The 27,356-nt window shown below is 43.9% G+C and overlaps 1 protein-coding gene across 1 annotated transcript in view; it reads left to right on the plus strand.

Moving 5' to 3' along the window:
* Positions 1-4,773: 4,773 nt before the first annotated feature.
* The window catches only part of GALE (UDP-galactose-4-epimerase), a 28,090-nt gene continuing 5,507 nt past the window's right edge, over positions 4,774-27,356 (plus strand). Inside the window, exons 1-8 of the mRNA XM_073572927.1 lie at positions 4,774-4,930; positions 10,167-10,299; positions 16,715-16,830; positions 20,881-20,994; positions 21,232-21,408; positions 21,504-21,617; positions 21,691-21,757; positions 25,188-25,273. Coding sequence (XP_073429028.1) covers positions 10,179-10,299; positions 16,715-16,830; positions 20,881-20,994; positions 21,232-21,408; positions 21,504-21,617; positions 21,691-21,757; positions 25,188-25,273 — 795 coding nt within the window. The 5' untranslated portion in view covers positions 4,774-4,930; positions 10,167-10,178. The remainder of the gene's footprint in view (positions 4,931-10,166; positions 10,300-16,714; positions 16,831-20,880; positions 20,995-21,231; positions 21,409-21,503; positions 21,618-21,690; positions 21,758-25,187; positions 25,274-27,356) is intronic.

Consider the following 27,356-nt stretch of genomic DNA (forward strand, 5'->3'; position numbering starts at 1 on the left):
CCCGGACTGATTTCTGACCCTGTCTCTTGGTATTCGTCTCTGCTGTTACGTTCCCTCTCTGGCATCTGACTCCCCGGCTTGTACCCCGACCACGTATTTCGTCTCATGTTTTGGACCCCGTGCTTATGTTCTGGCTTTCTGACTCTCGGCTTGGTATTTTGACTACGTATATTGCTGCTCCTTCTGGTACGTCTGCTCCTGCTAGTTTCTGACTCGGTTCGTCTGACTATTCTCTCTCGTTACCTGTGGCACCTGTGCTGTTGCTCAGGGTTGCTGCTCTTAGTGTGTAACCTCTCTTCCCTCACCAGCTCCCCCTGGTGGAGGTTTCACTACAGTTAGACTCCCAATGATCAGTAATGTATCCATGGGTTAACGTCATAATTTGGCAATCACTCTTTAAAGGGAATCTGTCACCCCATTTTTGGACTATCAGCTGCCAGCACCACCATCAGGAGCTTATCTACAGCATTCTGTAATGCTCTGCCTGACTTGTTCAGAGCGGTCCGGGGCCTGCGCACTGCAGTACTTTACTCTGCCCTCAACGGGGCAGGTAAAGTATGCCTGCGCTTGAGCCACGACGGGACACAAAGAAGAGGATGTCACCGCTACAAGATGGGAAGCGCCGGACCGCGACACCCATCGGACCAAGACCGGACCGCCCCCCGGTGCGTATAGTATAACTCGTTTTTCTTATCTTTCAGGTAACATTGGGGCTTATCTACAACATTACAGAATGCTGTAGATAAGCCCCTGATGGCGGTGCCGACAGCTGATAGTCCAAAAATGTGGTGACAGATTCCCTTTAAAGCACCACTCCAGTGTTTTTTGTTATTGCTCTGTAAAACAGCAACAGGGTTGTAGTCATGTCAGACAGTAGGCAGAGTCCAAAGCAACTTTAAACAAAACGAGTTTATTTTCTTCAGGATACAGCACGTCCATAACACTTCCAGCACACTTGTCACAGTACCAGCAATGTATGTTCTTTTTCTTTCCCTAATTTCTTCTGCTTCACAGGAATAGGCCACAAAGATATAACGGGACGAGGAGCCTGGTGAAAACGTAACTTCAATATATCTCCCTGAAACCGACTTCGTCCCAGACTCGGAAATACTATCTACTGGGTCGTCCACCCCTTCAATGGTTATCCTGCCCGCGCACTTTTACGGTGGCCCACTCTAACTTCTTCTGCACCCAAACATCTTCTGTAACTTGTCACTACGTTGCTGCGTATAACTGTACTCTTAACTCTTCTCTTCTTTCTTTATACTGCCACTCCTTTCCTTGGATGGCTGGGCTTCTGCTTCTAATGCTGTGTGATAGCTGAGCAGCCCAGGCCAGAGGCCACCTTAGCAGCACACAGGGGTCTGCCCCTGACTATAACCAGGAAGTCTCACTACCTTATTTCTAAGCTATCACTCCTAGAATTAACCTCTAAGTGTCCTACAACTAAACCATAACATGAAGTGTACTCACTGCCCCATCTAGTGGCCCTTTACCTAACTGCACTGCCACTATCTTACATATAGTACAAAGATACGAAAATAAGACACATACAAATATGGCAATTATGTACATGTAAATAGTAGCATCAACATTTAAAGGGCTAAGCCCTGACCCCCTTACATACCTCTTTCCTTAAATCATTGTCGTCCCCGACAATGCAACACAATGAATACAAAAAATATAAACATGAATATATTAAAAAAAATTTTTTACAAGAGGTACTCCACACAGGGAGAATGGTTATATACACATTTTCTCAAAATGAGGCAAAAATTTGCAAAATCAATGTCCATAAAATGTCCATTTTCTCTTGTTACCCTTATGAAAATAAAAAAGTTTGAGTCTCAAGTAATTTCTTCATGAAAAAAGTTATATGTTCATTTTTTCCTTCCACATTGCTTCGGTTCCTGTGAGGAACCAGAAGGGTTAATTGGCTTCTTGAATGTGGTTTTGAGCACCTTGAGGGGTGCAGTTTTTAGAATGGTGTTACTTTTGGGTATTTTCTGTCATATAGGTCCCTCAAAGTCACTTCAAATGTAAAGTGGTCCCTAAAAAAAATGGTGTTGTAAATTTTGTTGGAAAAATGAGAAATAAACTTTTAACACTTTTAACTTCCTAAAAAAAATTATGTTTTAAAAATTGTGCTGATGTAAAGTAGACATGTGGGAAATGTTATTTATTAACTATTTTGTGTAACATACAGGTGCTTCTCACTATATTAGAATATCATCAAAAAGTTAAGAAGGAAGCATGAAGTGCTCTAAAATTTCCTGGTAGGTGGCTGCACTGACTTTGCTCTTGATAAAACACAGTGGACCTACACCAGCAGATGACATGGCTCCCCAAACCATCACTGATTGTGGAAACATCACACTAGACCTCAAGCAGCTTGGATTGTGTGCCTCTCCACTCTTCCTCCAGACTCTGGGACCTTGATTTCCAAATGAAATTCAAAATTTACTTCCATCTGAAAACATCTTGGACCACTGAGCAACAGTCCAGTTCTTTTTCTCCTTGTCCCAGATAAGACGCTTCTGGTGTTGTCTATTGGTCATGAGTGGCTTGACACAAGGAATGTGACACTTGTAGCCCATGTCCTGGATACGTCTGTGTGTGGTGGCTCTTGAAGCAATGACTCCAGCAGCAGTCCACTCCTTGTGAATCTTCCCCAAATTTCTGAATGGCCTTTTCTTAACAATCCTTTCAAGACTGCGGTTATCCTGGTTGCTTGTGCAGCTTTTTCTACCACACTTTTTCCTTTCACTCAACTTTCCATTAATATGCTTGGATACAGTACTCTGTGAACAGCCAGCTTCTTTAGCAATGACCTTTTGTGGCTTACCCTCCTTGTGGAGTGTGTCAATAACTGCCTTCTGGACATCTGTCAAGTCGGCAGTCTTCCCCATGATTGTGGAGCCTACTGAAACAGACTAAGGAACCTTTTTAAACATTTTGGAAGCCTTTGCAAGTGTTTTTTTTGTCAATTATTCTAATTTACTGAGATAATGACTTTTGGGTTTTCATTGGCTGTAAGCCATAATCATCAACATTAACAGAAATAAACACTTGAAGTAGATCACTCTGTTTGTAATGACTCTATATAAAATATGAGTTTCACTTTTTGTATTGAAAAACTGAAATACATTAACTTTTTGATGATATTCTAATTTTGTGAGAAGCACTTGTATAAGGCCTCATTCGGACATCAGTTTTTTTTGCATATGAGAAAACGGACCGAGTTTCATCACTGATTTTGATCAGTTTCTTCAAGTTTTTTTTTTTCACTGATAAAAAAAACGTCTTTACCTTCTCCTATCAGTTAGTGAATAATGTACAGAATTTGGACAGTATCAAGGCGTTGTCCGATTATTTCACTGACCCGTAGATTTGTATTGCAGATTGTCGGAACAATATCGGACAGGTCTCCAATTATTCTGAATGGACCACTCAGTCCGTGGAAAAAATCAGACATGTGACTAGCCCCATAAACTATCATAGGTACAAGTACTCTCCGGGACATATAGAAGTTTAAATTGCACCACTTCCTTTTCCCATAATGCAAATGCTGAAATCTAAATATTTTTTTTTTTAAATTACATATTTGGTATTGCTGCAAGCATAACTGTCCAAGCTAATAAAACAGAAAAATATGTAGGTAGCCTGTATGGTGAACCCGAAAATGGGAAAAAGAACCTAAATGACAGAATCACTGTTTTATTTTTTGGTCACATCAACCCCCAAAAAATGACGTAGAGACCAAAAAGTGATAAAACTACGGGGTCATCTGTGCACAGTGGATACCCCCACAAGCAGTGGTGAAGCACAAGTCAACCGTTACCGTCGCCTCTGCACATCTCATGGCAGCTGTGTCATACGTCCTCCCTGGGTATGCGCGATGCGTGGATGGAACCGAGATGCGTACACGTGGCTTACTGCGCATTGTCAGGGAGGCAGTTGGAATCTGTATTAAGCGTGGAATAAAGATATGGTGGCGTTTTCGGGGACAAGGGGAAGCTGACGTGCGATCCGAGCTACCTCACATCTGTGCTGCGTGAAGTGGGTTTGATAGGGTCGCCCAGTCTAAAACGACAAGTCTGCAGTCACGCCATACAGTAGTGTGACTGCAGACCTGTGAATCTTCACAACGCGCACACTGCACACTGCGCGGATTCTCCGCTGCTGGCAATCACGTGACCCACAAGTATCCCGGCCAAAATGTGACTAGATGGGCGCAGCCTCTCTCAATGCAAGAATACGGAGCGAGGCAGCGCCCACCGAGTCGGACTGTGGCCGGGAACATACACATCGCATATTTGTGGTCACATGACACCGCAGAATCCTCACAGTGTGCAGTGCACGCATTGTGAGGAGTCGCACACACAGTGACTGCAGACTTGTCGGTTTCGCCTGGACAACCCCTTTAAGCGACGTCTCGCCGTTAGGTTCCGCTTCTAATGAATGCCACGACGCCACAGTGGGTCTGTCACACGATGGATGCCATGTACCTTGCGTCGTTTCCGCTCGTTCCTCCCCCTTGGCTGTGAGACAGAAGTCATGGCTTGTACAAATGAGTTCCATAATTAATTTCTCTAACCTTGAGTTTAAACCTGTAAAATAACGCCAATAAAGCCCACTACCAACTATATCACACCCCACGGAGGGGACGCGTGGAGATGACGCTCAACGACAACGTGTAAGTTCCACGTCGTCACGATGTATGAATGGGAGGCGGGGCTGTCCGTGTATGGGCGGAGCTATGTACACCCGGAACTCAGCGTGTGCCGCTTTAGAATTCCTCTATAGCCACGCCCCCCCGTGCAGAACCCACCAATGGCCTCGCTCCGCTTCTGCTGCACACAGGTTCGGGAAGTAAAGTCACTGGAGCAGCGGAGGAGCCGGCACTCGGCCCCGGGAGCCCAGCGCACAGGTGAGTGCCGGCACTGCCATACACAGGCACGGATGGCAGGCTGCCTGGCTGCAGGGGACGCCGACTGCTGCATGTTCATATGGTCATTTATAAGGAGACCATTTCTCCTTCATCCTTGTTTATTACATTGTGGACAATTCATCTAAAATGATGTAAAATGAAGCAAAGCTTCCATGTTGTATCATTCTCGGTGAATGATCAATGATACTGATTTCATGTGGGCTGAAGGAATCTTCTTGTTTTCATCCATAAGGAGGCGCCATTACAGTTGTCATTCCCCCCCCAAAAAAAAACCCAACAATTGAAATGTAAAGTGTATAATGTTTTATTTTTAAATATTAACATTTTTTAATTGGTATAAAATATGAAAAATAATTTAAAAATATTTGACAAGTTCCATTTCGAAACACTAGGGGGAGCAGCTGCTGAAACTTGCCATGAAAACCTAGTGTCCCGCTAGCTCGCATTAGGCTAAGTTCACACTGGGCGTTTTGCTGTGTTTTTTATGGTAATTTTCAGCTGTGTTCTACAGTACCAGTTAAGTATATGAGACTTCAGAAATCTCACGCACACAGCTTTTTTTCTCATCGGTATTTTGTGCTTTGCATGGTTTTTTTTAGACATAGAGCATGTCACTTTTATCAGCTTTTTTTCAGTCATTGAATTGAACTGAATGGAAAAAAAACGCATGAAAAAACGCAGCAAAACCTGTGTTCTAGCCGTAGCTTCTTTCCTGCCAAGCACTCCGGTTTTGCTGCAGAAAAAAAACAACATCGCCCAGAGTGAACCTTGCCTTATGACTGCTGTAAATGTCAGCAGGATCTGCTCTGATGTCCGCCCCTTCTGGTCGTCTGCACAAGGATAAGGGAGAATGAAGTTTAGGATCATTGTGTGGAGCCATTTTATTGGTGACTGCAAAACACGTGCACCATTTCACCGAGGACGGATGGCAGCGCCAATTCTGTTAGTTGGTGCTGCTCGCTGTCACATGTTGGGATTGGAAACGTTTCTCTATGGGTTGTATCACACATGATGGGATTAGATATGCGGCTCTGTTGTGTCAGCGTAAAGCCTCCTTCAGATATCTGTAATGCAGGGACGTCTGTATGAGGCTTAGGCCACGTTCACACTATCAGTATTTGTAAGCCAAATCCAAGTGACGACCAATCACAGGAAAAGTATAATAGAATGAATGTGTGACACTGGCCTTACACTGGCATAGCAGAGTCAGTGTCCAGAGCACTGCAGCCGATGACTACTCTGCTGTGCTCCGTCAGGCTGCTGCGCTGTTCTCCCTGCTGGAAGACATCTTTGCTGTATGCAGTGTTCTCACTGCGCAGAGCAGTGCTGCGTCGGGGACTTCCCCAGCGGGGAGAACAGAGCTTTAGACTGACAATAGTGCAATATCAGGCTGCTGATCACCGCTCTGATACTCGCCGCATCCCACCATCTCTTGTCAACGTTGGAGCTGAACACTGTGAGCGGTGACAGGGAAACTGTACTTCACGGCGCAGCTATAATCTACAAGGGGACATGCCCAGTTCACAGCTGGACGCAGCCATGGGGGTTACCGCATTCGCATTGTGATAGTGCCCTGCTCAGACACTTACGCACCAGCAAATGACAATGGCAGCCTCTTGCGGATGCAGGAAAAAAAATTACAAAATTAAGTGCAATGTTTTAATATTTTTCTCTTAAAAATGAAATGATTACATAATCGATTATTAATACACAAATAAAATAGTGACATATTCCCTTTAAGAGTTCAGACCATGCAAAGCTAGTTTTGTATAAGAGTAGATAGATCAGGCAGATCTGCTCCTGCGTAATATTCACACACTCGTGTGCTCATGGCTGCCACTGGAACTATGATGGGCAAGGGACTGCTGCTGGTCTAGGGTTTACATCATACCTGTATCTTTATATACTGTATATGTATAGGACAAGGACACTGTTTATGGCTGATTTTATCCCATTGATCCTTTATGTACAAGGACCTTTTTTTTTTTCTACTATCTACTCTGACAGCTCATTAGCACTGTGGGTGACTGAATGATTTGCAGGATACTGATCACAGAGTATGGACAGCTTTATGAATGGGGTCTAGAAAGAGCCCTCCAGTCTGAGTTTTATCTGTTGACTCCTACTTTGCATATTTACCTTTTGGGAACAGATGTGATTAGATGTGACATCTCCATGGACAATGAAGAACAAACACATTGTTTAACATATGGTGGTCGCCACCAGCACTGCTATAAGGACAGTGATACAATTGTCATTGTGTCTATTATCACATTAGGAGGTGCCATCATGGCAGACTTTGTGTTGTGATAACTTTAGTTTTGTTCAGGACTAAAAAGATTGTCAGAAAATACTAGTTGTTCCAGATACTCAAGAACAAGGCAGGGCAGATGAGTCAACTCTGCCACATGTATGACGCCACCTGGTAACTGAAGCCTTCCAGGATATCTGTATGTTATTTGTGAGTTAATTACTTGCTAATATAGATCTGAGATATTGTTAAAGGATCTCCACTATTAAATGTATAACCCAACAATCATAGAATCGTAGCGTTGGAAGGGACCTCCTGGACCATTTGGTCCAACCCCCTGCTCAAAGCAGGATTCGCTAAATCATCCCAGTCAGATGTCTGTCCAGCCTCTGTTTGAAGACTTCCATTGAAGGAGAACTCACCACTTCTCGTGGCAGCTTGTTCCACTCATTGATCACTCTGTCAAAAGTTTTTTCTAATATCTAATCTGTGTCTCCTCCCATTCAGTTTCATCCCATTGCTTCTAGTCTTTCCTTGTGCAAATGAGAATAAAGTTTATCCTTCTACAATGTGACAGCCGTTTAGATATTTGTAGACAGCTATTAAGTCTCCTCTCAGTCTTCTCTTTTGCAAACTAAATAATCCCAAATCCTGCAACCTTTCCTCATAAGACAGGGTTTGCAGACCGGTCACCATTCTGGTTGCTCTTTTCTGAACTTGCTCCAGTTTGTTGATGTCTTTTTTTAAAATGTGGTGCCCAAAACTGGACACAATATTCCAGATGAGGTCTGACCAAAGAGTAGAGGGCAATAATGACTTCACGTGATCTAGACTGTATGCTTCTGTTAATACATCCTAGAATTGCATTTGCCTTTTTTGCTGCTGCATCACACTGTTGACTCATATCAGTCTGTGATCTATTAGTATACCCAAGTCTTTTTCACATGTGCTGTTGCTTAGGCCTATTCCTCCCATTCTGTATATGCTTTTTTCATTTTTATTGCCCAGATGTAGTACTTTGCATTTTTCCCTGTTAAAAACCGTTCTGTTAGTTGCTGCCCACTTCTCCAGTTTATTTATATCTTTTTGAATCCTCTCTCTCTCTTCTCTAGTATTAGCTATCCCTCCTAGCTTTGTGTCATCAGCAAATTTAATCAGTTTACCCTCAATTCCTTCATCTAAATTGTTGATAAAGATGTTGAACAATACAGGGCCCAGGACAGAGCCCTGTGGTACCCCACATGAGAAATTCTTCCAACTGGATGTGCAGCCATTTACGACCACTCTTTGGGTCCGATCACTAAGCCAGTTATGAATCCACCTAACAGTTGCCTTGTCCATTCCATACTTAGTCATTTTTTCAATAAGGATTGTATGAGATACTTTGTCAAATGCTTTGCTGAAGTCAAGATATACTATATCTACAGCATTTCCTTGATCCACCCAATCAGTGATTCCGTCATAGAAGGAAATTAAGTTAGTCTGACATGACTTATTAGTTACAAACCCATGCTGACTCTGTTTAATCACTTCATTCTTATCCAGGTACTGACATACATGTTGTTTAATAATTTGTTCAAAGATCTTTCCTGGTATAGAAGTCAGACTCACCGGCCTATAGTTGCCTGGGTCCACCTTCTTCCCCTTTTTGAAGATAGGAACAACATTTGCTCTTCTCCAGTCTTCTGGGACTTCTCCTGTTCTCCAAGAATTTTCAAAGATTATGGAGAGGGGTTCTAAAATTTCTTTTGCTTTCTCCTTCAGTACTCTGGGGTGTAATTCATCTGGACCTGGAGACTTGAATTCATTTAGGTTAGCTGTGTTTCCTCACTATCTTTCTGTTTATAGATATCCTGGATTCTATTATTCTCTTAATAGGACAGTGAAGAACAGTTGATGTTACATTTCCTTTCTGAGAGAAAACAGATGCAAAATAGGAATTTAAAAGTTCGGCCTTCTCAGCATCCTGTCTTACCATTTCATCATTTTCATCCTGTAAAAATCCTATAGCATCTTTGACTTTTCTTTTACTTTTGACATATCCCCAAAATCCTTTATTACTGCTTTTGACATCTCTTGCAAGCCTCAATTCATTGTCAGCTTTAGATAATCTGATTTGTGCCCTGCAGGTTCTGCAGACAGCATTATATTCTTCTTTAGATATGCCTCCCTCTTTCCATTTTATAAACATTTTTTTTTCTTCCTTTTTAGCATGTGCTTAAGTTCTGTGTTCATCCATCCTGGCTTCCTCAAATGCTTCCTATTCTTCCCTCTTTTCGGAATTGTTAACAATTGTGCTTTGAGAATTTCATTTTTCAAGATTTCCCATCCTTCCAACACCTATTTAAAACTAATGAGGGAGAAGGGGGGGGAAAGCTTCTACAACCTGTTAAATAGCACACGGATGGCAACCAGCGCTCTCCAAATTTTTACGATGGACCTGATTCTCTGGAGGAAAAAAACCACTGATAATATTTACAAGCCAATAGGACCTAAATCATATGTTGCACCTAAAATAGGCAAAAGAAATACTTTGCAAGTGGTCTCGTAAGGAATGGATGGATCCACAAACTGTAAAGTAAAAATCCTTGGCTTAATAAACCCATGTAAAGTAATTTTCCTATTTTCCTACCTGGGCACAGATGTACTTGGTACCATGGATGTATGGTGAAGATGTTTTGAACTATAAATTATCCCTGTCTCATGTATAATTTGGGCTGAAGGCTGGGTGACCGTGGCCTCGGCTTGCGCTATTCCTTCTCGTGTGTCGCTGTAGTTTTCCTTCTGCTGCCGTTTCCAGGAACACTATCTCCTTTGTGCATTTTACTGCTCCATCCTAAAGCTGAGGGGGGTAGAGTCATGTTTTTAATTAGCATTAAATCGTAGCCTGCTTGAGAGAGTTCCTAAGTTCTGCAGCTTTTTTCTTTACTAAAAGCAGATAACTTCTCTCCCCTTTATTTCCAGATCTGAATAACGATGGCGGAGAAGGTTCTAGTAACGGGAGGTGCTGGCTACATAGGAAGCCACTGTGTCTTGGAGCTGACAGAAGCTGGCTACGAACCCGTCGTTATAGACAATTTCCACAATGCTATTCGAGGTAAGCCGGCAAAAGGAAACCATGTCCAGTATTTTATGCTGTGCCATATGGGCCTTGGATAGGACTCGCCTATCGGTGGGGTAGGTTGTTAATTTCAGCTCGTGGAGACTCCTGGCACCCCTATTATTAGCCATTTTCTTCACTGGTGGTTGCCAGATATAAACAATGTATTGTGCGGAATACAGCAGCCCCATGATTTTTTTTTTTTTTTTTTTTTCATTTATTTATTTTTTTGCTTTTTTTGAGAACTACACCAAGTGAGCAGCAGAAAAGCGCAGAACTCTACACCGGCCACTAAACAATGTACATGGCCGCTGTGTTCTTACCCATCCAGTTCTTATATTCAGCAACCACCATAGCTGATCGGAGGTGGTACTGGGTATTTCATATCATATTGTGGACCTCTTATTGATAGGTCGTCAATATGTAATTCCCAGACAACCCCTCTAATGCATATGTTCAATGTTGAGCTTTATTTTGAGGGAAACGATTCAATGGCGTGTGTACGTGTGCTTGTGTGTGTTAAGGCCAGGGCTGTATGGAGAATCCTCATGACTTGAAGATTTAGTGGCCAAGGAGCTTTGTTCAAGCCTGAGTTCAGGGTGCAGTCTACAAGGTGTCAGCCAGGTGTGGTTCACCTCTGTTTGACTATGAAGCAATGCAAATACCTTGTTCCTGCTGCTCAAGCTGGCAGACTGACGGACAACTCCGACAAATGACAGGATAGTAGGAAAAAACTGTAGAACACAAAGCGCAGTAGGGTCTTATCCAATGATAAAGGACAATAAGATGCAGGGAATTGCTCACCTCGTATACTTGTGTATCACACAATAAAGATCAAGCTTAAATTTGTCAGTTGGTGCAGTCCCACGAGTTAAAAAAAACGTTAAAATGCCAGAAGAAAAACAATAGGTGGGTCATCCACGCTGCTGATGGGAGATCCGAAAGAATAGTCCAGGATACAAAGTAGACTTGATGCAGTTTTATTATCAATGCGTTTCGAAGTCGTCAGACTTCATCAGGATATAACCACTGACAAAGTTTGTATGGATTCTTGCTAAACATAGTGTATGGTCAAGATACACTGCACATAGTGACATCCTCAGTCTAGTCTGACCATACTCAATGATGTAGGATTTCTGACTGAACATGAATATTTCATAATGTATGGATTACTCAAAGGAAACCCTGATTTACTCAGACCATGTGGAAGAGTCTTTACACTTCTTTTTTTTTTTTTTTTTCAAACTCTTTTTATTAGCTTAAATCAGTACATATCAAACCAATAGCATATCATAGAATCCATGTCAAGTTGTCTTTTCCATTCTGTTCAATATGACATTATTGTCAAAGCAATAAACGTGTCCAAACTTTACTATTTTGTAATCTCTCCCCTTAATCCCCCCCTCCCATTCTTAACACAAAGGAGGACAGTTTGCAACTACAGACAGATTTGAGTAAATTGGAGATTTGGGCTGAAAAATGGCACATGAGGTTTAACACAGATAAGTGTAAGGTTATGCACATGGGAAGGAGATACAGATGCTACAATTACTTACTAAATGGGAAACTGCTGGGGAAATCAGACATGGAAAAAGACTTAGGCATCTTAGTCAATAAGAAGCTAAATTGGAGTGCCCAGTGTCAGGCAGCTGCCACCAACGCAAATAGGGTCATGGGATGCATTAGAAGAGGTCTGGGGACACAAGATGAAAACATAATTCTCCCTCTGTACAAATCACTCGTCAGACCACACTTGGAGTATTGTGTGCAATTTTGGACGCCGGTGCTCAAGAAAGACATTACTGAACTTGAAAGGGTTCAAAGGCGGGCTACTAAAATGATAAATGCAGTTGCTTCACTACAATACCCAGAAAGGTTATCAAAATTAGGTCTATTTACTCTAGAAAAGAGAAGACTTAGGGGAGACCTAATATATATGCACAAGTATATCAGAGGGCAATACAGAGATCTCTCCAGTGAACTGTTTGTACCAAGGACTGTGACAAGAACAAGGGGGCATTCTCTTCATTTGGAGGAAAGACAATTTCTGCACCAGCATAGAAGAGGGTTCTTCACGGTAAGAGCAGTGAGGCTCTGGAATTCTCTTCCTGAGGAAGTGGTGATGGCCAACTCACTGAATGAATTTAAGAAAGGAATGGATGCTTTTCTTGTGAGTAACAGTATAGAAGGTTACGAATAACAGAATATTATAGGTAGATGGTTGACCCAGCTTAGGGGAAGGAATTTTTTCTCCTTCGTCTCATTGGGGGACACAGAGACTGTGGGTGTGTGCTTCTGCCGCCTGGAGGCCGACACTAAGTGTACAAAAAAAGAGTTAGCTCCTCCTCCGCCGCATACACCCTCGCCCCTAGGCCGGGCGTAACTCAGTTTTTGCTTAGTGTCTGATGGAGGCACACGCAGTCTGGAGTTCCAGACTAGATTTTTTTTTTTTTTTTCCCTTCCTTTTGGTAAAGGGGCCGTCGTTTCAGGAGTGCCAGGACAATGTCAGTATTACTCTGGATACCCTGGCCCGTCTGGGCTGGCTGATCAATTGGAGCAAGTCGTCCTTGGTTCCAGCCCAAAAAATTGTGTTCCTAGGCATGATTTTCGACACCTCCCGGGGGCTGGTGATCCTCCCTCAGGACAAGGCGCAAAAAATCAAGCAAGGGATACGGAACCTTCTACAGCCGGGCTCCAGGTCCATCCGGTATGGCATGAGTGTTTTGGGCACAATGGTGGCGGCGATAGAAGCAATCCCGTTTGCCCAGTTCCATCTCCGTCCGCTTCAGCATGCGCTCTTGACAGCATGGGACCGGAGGCTGCTGTCTCTCAGTCATCGGTGCAAGTTGTCTCCGCTGGTACGGAGTTCTCTCCGGTGGTGGACTCGCGACTCGTCTCTGGTCCAGGGGAAACCCTTTCCCCCGGAACAATGGTTGGTGGTGACGACCGATGCAAGCCTGCAAGGTTGGGGAGCAGTTTTCCAGAGTCACATAGCCCAGGGGCGGTGGTCCGTTCAGGAGATAGTTCTCCCGATCAACATTCTGGAGATACGGGCAATACGATTGGCCCTACAGCATTTCCAGTGTTTCCTGAGACACCAGCCGGTGCGCATCCAGACGGACAATGCTACAGCAGTAGCATATGTCAACCATCAAGGGGGCACGCGCAGCCAGGCAGCCATGCGCGAGGTCGGACTGGTACTACGTTGGGCGGAGAAGAACCGCGTGGTAATTTCAGCGGTGCACATCCCAGGAGTCGAAAACTGGGCGGCAGATTTTCTCAGCCGACAGGGGGTCGCGGCAGGGGAATGGTCCCTGCACCCCGAGGTCTTTCAGCAGATCTGCCAACGGTGGGGGACACCAGACGTGGACCTTATGGCATCCAGAGAGAATGCCAAAGTACTAAGGTTTGTTGCTCGATCCCTCGATCCGCAGGCAATCGCAGCAGACGCGCTGGTGCTCCCGTGGAGCCAGTTTCGTCTCCCGTACTTGTTCCCCCCGCTGCCGCTGCTTCCAAGAGTTATCAGGAAAATAAGGAGGGAGAAGGTTCCAGCAATTCTGCTGGCCCCGGACTGGCCCCGGCGGGCCTGGTACGCAGATCTGGTCCAACTAGTGGTGGACGTACCCTGGCGTCTTCCAGATCGGCCGGACTTACTGTCCCAAGGGCCGATCTGCCATCCGAACTTAGGGGCCCTGTGTTTGACGGCGTGGCCATTGAATCTTGGCTGTTAACACAGGCAGGATTCAGACGCGATGTGGCGGCCACGATGGTGAGTGCCCGAAAGCCTTCCTCGGCGAGGGTGTATCATCGAACTTGGGAAGTTTTCTTCCGTTTGTGTAGGGATCGTGAAGTGGCTCCTCTGGTTTTTTCGATCCCCAACGTACTGGCTTTTCTACAGGCAGGGCTGGACGCAGGGTTGGCCCCGAGTTCCCTCAGAACGCAAATCTCGGCCCTGTCGGTACTCTTCCAACGAAAAGTCGCTTCCGTCTGGCAGGTTAGGACGTTTATGCAAGGGGTCGCACATTTAGTACCCCCCTATAAGGCGCCGACGGAATCATGGGACCTGAACTTGGTGCTCAGAGCCCTTCAGGAGGCCCCTTTCGAACCATTGCAAGAGGTATCCTTGCCTTACCTGTCCAGAAAGGTCGTTTTTCTAGTAGCCATAACGTCTATTAGGCGGGTTTCGGAATTGGCGGCCTTATCTTGTAAACCACCGTTCCTAACCTTTTATAAGGATAAGGTAGTTTTAAGGCCAGCTCCCCCCTTCTTGCCGAAGGTTGTGTCTGCATTTCATATCAACGAGGACATCGTCTTACCTTCGTTTTGCCCGGCACCGGTGCACAGGGTAGAGAAGGCTTTGCACACCCTGGATCTGGTAAGAGCTCTTAGGAGGTATGTGACAAGGACGGCGCCATTCCGCCAGACAGATTCTCTATTCGTGGTTCCAGAGGGACGGCGGAAGGGGCTCGCTGCGTCCAGAGCGACTTTGGCCAGATGGGTTCGCCTGACGGTCCAAGAAGCTTATCAAATCAGTGGCACGCCGGTTCCGGCAGGGATCAAGGCTCACTCGGCACGGGCAGTGGGTGCCTCATGGGCACTACGACACCAGGCTTCAGCGGAGCAGGTATGCAAAGCAGCTACCTGGTCCAGTTTACATACGTTTGTCAAACATTATAACGTACATACCCAGGCATCCTCGGATGCAAGCCTGGGAAGAAAGATTCTCCAGGCAGCAGTTGCGCACCTCTAATCAGGGGCGCAAATTAGCATGGATTGGGTGAGCTAAGATCCCGCCCAGAGGACTGCTTTAGGACGTCCCACAGTCTCTGTGTCCCCCAATGAGACGAAGGAGAAACATGGATTTTTGTGAGTACTCACCGTAAAATCCTTTTCTCCGAGACGCTCATTGGGGGACACAGCACCCACCCTATCAGCCAGTTGGCATTTACTTATTTTGAGTTTTACAATTCCTTGTACAGGGTTTAGGGTGGCCCCCTTTTTCAGACATATAGTTTTTTGCCTAAATTTAAGGCGCGTTCTCCTACTGCTTATGCACTAAACTGAGTTACGCCCGGCCTAGGGGCGAGGGTGTATGCGGCGGAGGAGGAGCTAACTCTTTTTTTGTACACTTAGTGTCGGCCTCCAGGCGGCAGAAGCACACACCCACAGTCTCTGTGTCCCCCAATGAGCGTCTCGGAGAAAAGGATTTTACGGTGAGTACTCACAAAAATCCATGTTTTTTCCCTATGGAGAAAATTGGCTTCTACTCTGTGGGTTTTTTGCCTTCCCCAGGATCAACAATGCAGAACAGCTGCATGAAAAATAGGCTGAACTAGATGGACATAAGGTCTTCCTTCAGCCTTCAAAACTATGTTACTATGTATTGTTTTTACCAAATGTTAGTCCTGTACAATGAACAGCAATATTAGTTTTATGCAGGTACATCTTTGCTCTTTTTAAGATACATTCAAAATCCCAAACAGGACATATTAACTAGCTGTAATCTAAGGTACAGGAAGCGAGGACTTGCTATTTTATGTGCAGAACATACCGTAATCAACATTTTTCAGCAACTCTGCAGTTCCAGATTAAAAGGAAGGATTTCCTTTTGCATGATATTTTCTTTGTATTGCACTTTGGCATGTAAAGAAATCTGTGCTCTGCCACCTGTTGTTCTACCCTCCGTCAGTAGCTGTGCCAACATCCCCCTCTCTCACTGACATACACATGCACACTAGGTTTAGCTGAGTGTGCATATGCTCGCATTAAGAAGAGGGGGGTAAGCTGGAGCAGCAGTTTACATCCCTGGGGTACTTATGATTGCATACAGTAGTTGCCGAATACACCAACTGTTATATTTAATCATAGAATGTTAGCGTTGGACGGGACCTCCTGGATCATCTGGTCCCACCCCCTGCTCAAAGCAGGATTCACTAAATCATCCCAGACAGATGTCTGTCCAGCCTCTGTTTGAAGATTTCCATTGAAGGAGAACTCACCACTTCTCGTGGCAGCCTGTTCCACTCATTGATCAGCCTGTCAAACAGTTTAGATATTAGAAAAATCTGTGTCTCCTCCCAATCAGGTTCATCCCATTAATAGCAATCTTCTGTTAATTTGTCAATGCGCTGGAGAAATAGAAATGTAGAGAATGGTCCCGAGTATTCTTCTTACCTCTGTAATTCCCCACAGACCAATGAGATGGTGGATTGTGGATCCGCTTTTATAGGCACCTGTTATACATTAGATCTAAGGTGACTTATAAATGTGGCTGAGTTCTTGTACAATAAAGGCATACCTCTAAAGGACTAGACTCGCATCACAGGGATCAAACACATATTATTCTAAACATTGCTAATGTGATGGCTTCTTTTTAATAAGTTGTCTAAATAGCCAGTATTTTGTCTTAAAGGGACCAATGGCCTACCAGAAAGCTTGCTGAGAGTGCAGGAAATTGTTGGCAAGAAGATTGAATTTGAAGAAGTCGATCTCTTGGACCGGGTTGCACTAAACAGTTTGTTTGATAAGGTATAATCCACTGAATAACAGAGCTACTGTTTCGGAGAATGGGTCATGTTCAGCCCTCTCGTAATCTTTCTGCATTCACTCGACTGCTGTGAATGTTGTGGAGGGCTGAACCATCTCGCCAGATTTACTTCTGATTCATTTTTATTAATGGTGAGCGAATGTGCTCAGATAAGGTGTTATCAGAGCATGCTCAGGTGCTAAGAGTGTGTTCAGTGTGCTGGAATGCTATGTTTGACTGGCCGCGACTATTCGACAGCTGCAACACATGCATGTATTGTCTGTTTGTTAGGCCATGCATGTGTGGGGCAGTCATACAGCCGTGAGACATGCAGACACGGCGACTCGAACATAGTATTCGAGCACGCCGAAAATAGCCTGCTAGCACCAAAGCGTGCTCGGATAACGCCTTCTCCAAGCACATTCACTCAACACTAATTTTTATCACTTCGTATTCAGCAGAATTAAGTCTGACTAGCTGCTACTGTTAATGCAATACGCTCTACCATACATGTAACATACTCTTACCTGTAGCAGCAAATGATATGCTTTTTGTTAAATTTTATATAAAGTTATAAATTATACTGGTCCTATTATTCAGCCCTTGTATTTGGATCTAGAGCTCCCAACACAAAATGATGGCACACACACATAGTATGATGTCCCCTTTAAGTACTGGCACAGCAGGCACGATGTAGTGATGTCATTGCACCTAATGCACTTTCAGACATACAGGCCTGATCACAGGCCTACTGGTGGAAGAGGGGCCTGATCACAGGCCTACTGGTGGAAGAGGGGCCTGATCACAGGCCTACTGGTGGAAGAGGGGCCTGATCACAGGCCTACTGGTGGAAGAGGGGCCTGATCACAGGCCTACTGGTGGAAGAGGGGCCTGATCACAGGCCTACTGGTGGAAGAGGGAGCTGACCGCTCCCTGTTCCATCATTTTATTCTTAGTAACTGCATGCCGAGGATGCAGACAGTGGTGCAATTGAGGCAGAGAGCGGCCGCAGGGTGCATGACCCCAATGTATCTAACCATCAGCATTTTCGGGATGCAGCCAAATGACCTGCATACAGTCCCACTTTGCTCAAGGCTGAGACGAGGGCTATTTCTGCTCAAAAAACACATACTATAAAATACGGCCTTCCCAAAACCCTGTCTGATGACAAATGCACATCTAGCAGGATGCAGCAGACCCCCACTAATAAAGGCAAGGGGTAGCACAGGTGCAAACTACTGATAAAACAGCCACCCCACACCTACCAGATTATGGAGGGTTTGGCTGCCTAGTAGAAAAAATTGCACATTCATATGACTTGTGTAGGACACCAGTCAAACAGGTAAAGGCCCCGTCACACTAAGCGACTAACCAGCGATCCCGACACCGATAACATGGTGTCAGGATCGCTGGTAAGTCGCTATGTGATCGCTGGTGAGCTGTCACACAGACAGCTTCACCAGCGATCAGCACAGCGATGCCGAGCGCCCGGCATCGCTGGCCATCCCTGTAAAAAATAGAATCAAAATAAAAAATATAGTTATTCTCACCTTCCGATGTCCCGCGCAGTCTTCCGGCCTCTCTCCACGCTCCGGTCCCAGTGATCCTTTGCACGAATGACCGCGAGATGTCACGGTCTCGAGGGATAACAAAGTCTCACGGTCATTCGTGCAAAGGATCACTGGGACCGGAGCGTGGAGAGAGGCAGGATGGCTGAACAGGACGTCGGAAGGTGAGAATAACTATATTTTTTATTTTTTTTTATTTTTTTTTACACCTGATCGCTGGTCTCCCGCCTGTCACACACAGCGATGTGTGCTGGCCAGCGGGAGACCAGCGACCAAAGAAATGTCCAGAGGTTTCTTCCAGCGATCAGCGATACCGGCAGGGGGGGCGGTCACTGATCGCTGTCACACACAGCGAGCTCGCTGGTGAGATCGCTGTTACGTCACAAAAGTTGTGACTCAGCAGCGATCTCGCTACCGAGATTGCTTAGTGAGACGGGGCCTTAAGTGTGATGCAAAGTGTCTGGCTTGCAGCCTATTCATGACGCCCTTGTATTATCAGTGGGACTGCTCAGCACTATAACGTGCAATACACAGGGACAGACTCCCTAATAGACCAAGCCAAGAAAAGCTGCATCCTGCAAAAAATATGATAAAAAGTGCAGAAAATTAATGCATATGATAATTGCATTAAACAAGATATTGGTTAATATTTTGTGCAAAATAGATGTTCATTTGTCATCAGACAGGGTTTTGGGAAGGCCGTAGCTTATGGTATGGGTTTGTTTTTTTTTGCTTTGTTGTTTTTTTTTTGTTTTTTTTTAACTTTACTATGTTAGCTGATTTTGGCTATTTCTGCTCACAAATAGAGGGTAGGGATCCTTGAGACACAAGACTTCCCACTGATCCAGCACTGGTGCTCCAATACTTTATATCTGGGCCGAAAATTATTACATTCCGATAATCTATTACCTTCTCAAAACACAATTTAAGGGAACCTGTCACCTTAGGAAAAAATGTCGTTTACCTGCACATAGTGGTAATCTGTATAGTGATAATTATGTTAGGCTGGTTTATTGGAACTGCAGCTAAAGAGAGAAAATGAAGCTTTATTATCCCTGCAGCTGCTCACATCCAGTCATTCGAGCCGTGCATGGTGTGTAATCACTGAGAGCTAGCTGGAATCTCTCCACAGCACATGGAGTGACAGCCTGCTGTGCACAGCAATCAATGTGCTAGCGATTGATTGTACCTGTGGTGACTGTTAAGTGTTAACAGCTCCCTGCACCGCCCCAATGATAAGAAGCGAGTGGAGTGGCTGCAGAGAGAATAGAACTTAATGTTCTCCCTTTAGCCGCTTTTCCAGTAAAGCAGCTAGGTATGATTACAATGATATTTCCTTATAGATTACCACTATATTTGTAGGTAAATGGCATCTTTGGAGGTGAACAGACCTCCAAAAGAACTTTTCAATGGGATTAAATAGTCAATTTGAGCACCAGAAGCTAAACAAAAACCCCTAAAATATGTATAGCTTTTAATTCAATCACTAAAAACATTAATAAAAATGACTATAAAAGGGGGGTGTAGAGGACAACAATACAGAGTAGTAAGAACAATGTTATCTATCTATATCATAATGACAAAATATGGGCCCAAAGGCTAAATTGCCCTATCCGCCCTATTACAGCCCTTCCTAACCGCGGAGGTTGGCACCCTAGTTGTTGACGATATGGCGCCCCCGCTCAACATCGGTAACCCTGATAGCCCCTAAACCTCCCTGAATTCAGAATTACTACAAGATAAGTTCATAGCATCTTAGTATTGTCTATGAGACTATTTATGTCTCTTCACTTTTGTTTTCGGCATCTTAGGTGTGTGTATATTTTTTGCGTCGTTTTTTGTAGACGTAGGGAGGTTAAGGGGCTATCAGGGTTACCGACGTTGAGCGGGGGAGCCATATCGTCAACAACTAGGGTGCCAACCTCCGCGGTTAGGAAGGGCTGTAATAGGGCGGATTAGGGCAATTTAGCCTTTGGCCCATATTTTGTCATTATGATATAGATAGATAACATTGTTTTTGCCACCCTGTATTGTTGTCCTCTACACCCCCCTTTTTTAGTCATTTCTACTAATGTTTTTAGTGATTGAATTAAAAGCTATATTTTAGGGGTTTTTGTTTTGCTTCTGGTGCTCATCTTTGGTGGTGACAGGTTCCTTCTGTCAGTACTGTGATTCCTTATTATTTTTTATCTTGAAACTGGAAAGCTCCCTTTTATTACAGCCACAGACAACAGGAAAGACACAATCTATGACAAAGCTATGAAGAAAGATTATAATTAATCCAAAACACGTTGTATTTTTTGTAGTGGTGTCTTTCCTGTTGTCGTGGTTTATTTAATAAAAGCTGACTTTTACTCCATTGGATCGTGGGAGTTGGAATCTTAATTTCTTTGATTGCCTCTCACAGACTGTATGATTCATGCATCTTGGGTTGAGTTACCTGGATTTTCTCTGTACTCTTTGCCCGCTTTTTTTCGTCCACAGCACACATTCTCTGCTGTTATGCACTTTGCTGGCTTGAAGGCTGTTGGAGAGTCTGTGCAGAAACCTCTGTTGTATTATAAAGTTAACCTGACTGGCACTATCCAACTTCTGGAGGTAAGAGAACTTGACCGAATTATTTCACACAAACTTTTCTGACTGCAGAATTGTGAATGCAGCTCTGGCTTATTAGCATAGTATATACATTAGGTAATCACGCAGCTGAGTTCAATTCTCAACTGTATCCATAAGTGATGAGTGGCCAACTCTCCACTATGCCCCACTTTATTTTAACGTTGCTGTTATTGGGAAATGCCATATTCACTCATATAGCTTTATAATTTTTCCTTTTAGGTCATGAATTCTCACAATGTGAAGAAAATAGTATTCAGCAGCTCTGCAACAGTATATGGTGACCCCAAATATCTTCCTATAGACGAAAAGCACCCAGTTGGGGGCTGTACAAACCCCTATGGAAAAACAAAGTATTTCATTGAAGAAATGATTGAGGATCAGTGCAAGGCTGAAGGGGTGAGTAGTAAAATTGTTAAGAAACGTATTACAGTTCCACATATTGGAATTGAATATTCATTCATTCATGTGTTTATATGGGCTGTCTTCTTTAGGAATGGAAAGCTATTTTATTGCGCTATTTTAACCCTATTGGAGCCCATGTGTCTGGTCGCATTGGAGAAGATCCACAAGGAATTCCAAACAACTTGATGCCATATGTTTCTCAGGTTTGTTTGTGCCCTTCCATTTCCACTTGGAATTTATTGTTTTAAGTTTATTTACTATGTTTAAAATTTTTAGGTGGCTGTGGGCAGACGGGAATATCTGAATGTATTTGGAAATGATTATAACACACCTGATGGAACTGGTAAGTAGTTACATGGTTCAGTGGTCAAATCATTTACTACTGCAGATGGTAAACTGTGCATTCAATCAATGTGATTATTAAACCGATAAATGGAGGTCTAGCTTAGTTTAATGGTTAAGGTTTAAAGGGATTGTCTAGTCCAAAGTGAGTGCAGATTTATGAAATCCCTCAACTCATGCACTGTGCACTGCAGGGATTCACCAGTTTCTGAGCAGGGACCGGAGGGTATTCGTTATACATACTCCTGGCCAGCGGCCATCCATTGGGCGTGGTCTAGCTCCATACATGGAGTGAGGCCATGCGCCCCTAGTTGGTCACGCCCATTGTACGGCCGCGTCACTAGACATGTATAGAGCTAGGCCGTGCCCACTGGACGGGCTCTGGCTGGGAGTATGTATAACCCTCCAGTCCCGGCTCAGAAACCGGCAAATCCCCACAATGCGCTCACTGGGGAAGGATTCATAAGTCTGCAGTAATACATTAAATGCAGACATTAAGAGGACAGATGAGCACATCTCACAAGATTCGAATATGCCGAATGGAAACTGCTTTGCAGCAAATTTATTCTCTGTGAATTGAATTTCCATATGATCTGCAGAGACTCCAGAGCAGTGATGGCAAACCTATGGCACGCGTGCCACAGGCGGCACATACACTCCACTCCCTTGCAATGTTCAAATGTATTTGCATCTTTTAGACGCTAATACATTTTAAGCAGTGCTGCGTCTGGAAATGGCAGAGGACTTGCTGTCAAGCCCCAGGTTCAACATGCAGTAGTGTGATGACGTCATTATGCTACTGGTCTGATCACACTGCTGCCGGGGCTAAAGAGGAGCAAAGACAGTGCGGGCGGGTACTGGTAAGGGCTCCAGCAGGAGCTGGACATTAAATGTATTAATTATGAAAGAGGACACTGTTTTGAGAGAGGCAGAGGCTGGAGATGGGGGGGCTGCTTTATTCAGAGAGAGTGTGTGTGTGTGTGTGTTTGTATATATTTTGCAGAGGGGCAGTATGTGCGTGTGTGTGTGTATTTTTTGAAGAGGGGCAGTGTGTTTGTATGTTGCAGAGGGGCAGCGTGTGTGTGTATTTGTCTTTTTTGCAGAGGAACAGTGTGTGTATTTGCAGTTTCTATATAAATGCGTGTGTGTTTGTATGTGTGTGTGTGTATATATATATATATATATATATATATATATATATATATAAAAAAAAATGTTGCCAGAGCTCATTAAAGAGACCACTGCAAAATTTTCAGTTTGTCTGATTTTTCTCTTTATATGTACATTTTTGAGTAAAATTGCTCTTTTTATTCTATAAACTACTGACAACATGTCTTTGAATTTCCAAACGCTAAATTTTGTATTTATCTTCAGAAAATGAGAAATGGTCAAAGTAACAAAAAAAATGCAATGCTTGCAAACCTCAAATAATGCTAAGAAAACAAGTTCATAATCATTTAGAAACAACAATACCAATGTTTTAACTCAGGAAGAGTTCAGAAATCAATATTTTGTGGAATAACTATGATTTTTGATCACAGCTTTCATGTGTCTTGGCATGCTTTCCACCAGTCTTTCAGGCTGCTTATGCCACTCCTGGTACAAAAATGTAAGCAGTTCTTCTTTGTTTGATGGCTTGTGACTATCCATCTTCCTCTTGATTACATTCCAGAGGTTTTCAATGGGGTTTAGGTCTGGAGATAGGGCTGGCCATGACAGGGATTTGATGTGGCGGTCCTTCATTGACACATTGATTGACCTAGCTGTGTGGCATGGTGCATTGTCCTGCTGGAAAAAGCAGTCCTCAGAGTTGGGGAACATTGCCTGAGCAGAAGGAATCAACTGTTTTTCAAATTATGGTGGAAAATAAGTATTTGATCATGAACTTTTGTTGATCTCAATATTTTATTTTGCACACACTGTTGGTGGTTTGTTGGCCCATTCCTCCATGCAGATCTCCTCTAGAGTAGTGATGTTTTGGGCCTGTCCCTGGGCAACACAGCTTTCAAATCGCTCCAAATGTTTTCTATGGGGTTGAGAGCTGGAGACTGGCTAGGCCACTCCAGGACCTTCATATGCTTCTTACGAAGCCACTCTTTTGTTGCCCAGGCGGTGTGCTTGGGATCATTATCCTGCTGAAAGATCCATCCACGTTTCATCTTCAATGCCCTTGCTGATTGAAGGAGGTTTACACTCAAAGTCTCTCAATTTTTGTGCTGAAAGCATCCCTCTCGGCTTATACACGAGTCACTTGTCCCAGAAAGCTGTCGGGGGAGTGGCGGAGCAGCTGGTCACAGAGGCAGGAGCCGGCGGCTGTGGCTAAAACCTGTGCCACTGCTATAATGGCGCACAGTGCCAGTGGCCGCCGGCTTCCAGCACACATTACTCGCCTTCCTGCGTGCCCGTCGCTGCATCTCCCATAGGCGTGGAGTGCATATTCATTACCCTAATGAGCAGGGCCACGTGATCATAGGAAGAGCTGCTGGCGCTGGAACCAACGAGATCCATAAAGGGTGCACAGGCAGGGCAGGTGCCGGGGGAGCCATGCATATAATGACAGGGACAGAGGGAGCCACGCATACAATGACAGGGACCGAGGGAGCCATACATACCCGGCTTATACACGAGTCAATAAGCTTACCCAGTTTTCCGTGTCAAAATTAGGTGCCTTGGCTTATACTCGGGTCAATTATACTTGAGTATATACGGTGTGTGTATGTATGTATGTATGTATGTATATGTGTGTATATATATATTTTGCAGAGGAGCTGTGTGTGTGTATTTTGCAGAGGGGTAATGTGTATGTCTGTGTAAGGGGAAGTATTTTGCAAGTCTTCTGTGATGTTAAATTGCCGTATTGGCACTTTCTGATAAGTGGGTTTTGGGTTGCCGTTTCAGCACTCGGTCTCTAAAAGGTTCGCCATCACTACTCTAGAGCATTGGTGTAAGGGTGCAGTCAGACGGCTGTGTTATACACGCATCCCATCCCAGCTCTCTGACCATAGCGTGACAGCATGTATTTCTATGTAGCTGTCACGCTCAGATCAGGAGAGCCAATAGCCAGTCCGAAGATTGCGATGTGATCATCTCATGAGTAATACAGCAATGTGACTGCACCCTTAGATGTAGAAAATCAAAGAGCCAATAATCCACTCTCCACCTACCTCTGCTGCTTTTGTGTTCTCATCTTGCCCACTCTCCACACCATTTACAGTCCTTGATGTTTTTCATGCCATCACACGCTGACATTTTAACACTAGGCCAGGGATGTTCAACTCAAATTAATTCACCCAATTCCAATTATATGCATTTATAAAAGAGACAAACTTCTCAAAAATGCCAGAGCTTTGTCTGATGTCGGATTTGGGTTGTTTAATTTGATGTATTCCTATCCATGCAATGCTGGTATATGTATCTTATCTGTATTACAGGTGTTAGAGATTATATTCACATTGTGGATTTGGCCAGAGGTCATATTGCTGCGCTCAAGAAGCTGCATGCCAGTAACGGGTGTAAGGTGAGGATAAGACCTGCCATTATTATATACTAGACGGAGGTCCGATGCTATTGCATCAGGAGGGCGGTAATGTCACGATGAGGGCAGGATTTGCAGTGTTGAGAATTTCCCCCCCCCATGTGCTCACCCACCTATCCACTCTCTTTCCCCATGTGCTGACTTCTCCCGTCTGTGCTCTCTTATTTGACCTGTCTACCCCATGTGCTATCCCCCTTGTCTGAAAACAAATGAGTCAAAATAAGCACAGATTAACTATGATGAATACTGAAGACATAGCTTCAATCCAAAGACTGAGGCATAGTGCCTGTCAACAGGTGAAAAAATGGAAATGCTCCCACTACGAATGTGTAAGCAAGAACAGAAACAGAGCAAAAAAACACCATCAAATGTAAAAGAAATTTATACTTTATTAATCCACATAAGTAAAAAAAATGTACATGCCAATAATAAGGCCTTTATAGCAGGAGAAAAGGGAGAAATACTGTGGCCAATACAGGGGTACACATGAAAACACTGCGGCCAAAAATTATGAATGTGCACAACCACATTGAAGAGTAAAAGGGCAAGACCTAAACAATGTCTAAATACAAGAGAATGAGCATATGAACAATAAAATTAAAAAACAATAACCAAATCAATATGCCCATATATAGTATTATCAATGCCGCTTACCCATGGTCACTGGTGTATCTGTGTACCTCCCTGTAACCCCCTGACGCGCGTTTCGCGTTAGGTGCTTTCTCAAAAGGGGTGCAGAGAAGCGCCATGTCCCTGAGAGTATATATAATGGTTCCAATCAATGCCGGTATAGCGGGCGCACGCGCCGGTGACGTCACACGCCAGAAAAGTTTCCTCCCACCTCTATGGTCGTCAGTGAGCAGCAGCGCGCATGTAGGTGGAAATCCACCTGCTGACGTCAGAGACATGCGCACTGAACTAACGTAGATAGCCTCAGAGGAGAGTAGGAGGAGTGCGAGGCAAGCCGCGCATGCGAACCTCCACCACCATTAAGAAGAAGGTCATAGCGGCTGCCATATTGGGGAGGATAAATATCAGCCCATAACAACATAGAAAATACAATATTAATACAGCCTGAAATGTGAAAGGGCTGAAGTGATCAAATGCTCAATAAGATACAAAAGTGTAATATAAGCAAAATAGTTACATATCATATAACAATATAGTTACATATCATATAGCAATATAAAGTGCAGTCGTGAAAATTTAAAGTGACAGTGCACAGTAATATATTCATATCTCAAAAAAAGTGCGTTATTGTAAAAATACACTTGATTCACAATAAAGTGACAATGTACATAAAAGAATAAGGAATGCATGAAAGAAAAAAAGTGATGAATGAAAAATAAATAATAAAAAAATGTGTCTAACAGACAAAAGTAGTCTTCCTGTCCGTCCATATATAGACGCCTTTGACTCTGCTTGAATACTGAGTGACATCATACGTAGACATCATAGGCTTTACTTCACTATTGAGAGATGCTGTACCATATCAAGCACAAACTCCAAAGGATGAATAACCGGCAAGGTAAAGACTATAAAGGAAACTAAGAGAAATGACACAATTAAAAATATTTAAAACATAAAAACGTGGGACGGCAATGCAAATATATCTTTTATGGAAAAAGGACACTACCACAAAGACTAAGACAGAGATGGGTGGACATCACCAAAAAGGAAACAGGAAATTCCTCAGAGGAATATGGATAGAGGAACCCATTAAAGAAAAGGAACAAAGGTAAGTTTTTCATTGAGTTCTTTCGGTGTGACGGTGTCAAGAGTGACAATCCACCTACATTCGCGTTGTGCCAAGAGGCGAGTCAGGTTGCCACCTCTGACACCGCCATGGACTCTTATCAATGGGGAATGGTGACTCTTGACACCGTGTCACCGTCAGTGAAATATTTTACCTCAAAAATGAATCCTCTGTGATCGCCTGCTGTATTGTCAGTATTGTCCTTTGTTTCCTCCCCTGCCCAGGAGATGTGGTAAGCTCCGTACATGGTCAGACACAGACAATTTTTAAAATGAACTTTCGTTTGTGGGAAAACCCCTTTAATGTGAC

The sequence above is a fragment of the Dendrobates tinctorius genome, unplaced genomic scaffold (assembly GCF_039654945.1).
Source record: "Dendrobates tinctorius isolate UK_male_01 unplaced genomic scaffold, ASM3965494v1 ptg000007l, whole genome shotgun sequence".
Classification (NCBI taxonomy): domain Eukaryota; kingdom Metazoa; phylum Chordata; class Amphibia; order Anura; family Dendrobatidae; genus Dendrobates; species Dendrobates tinctorius.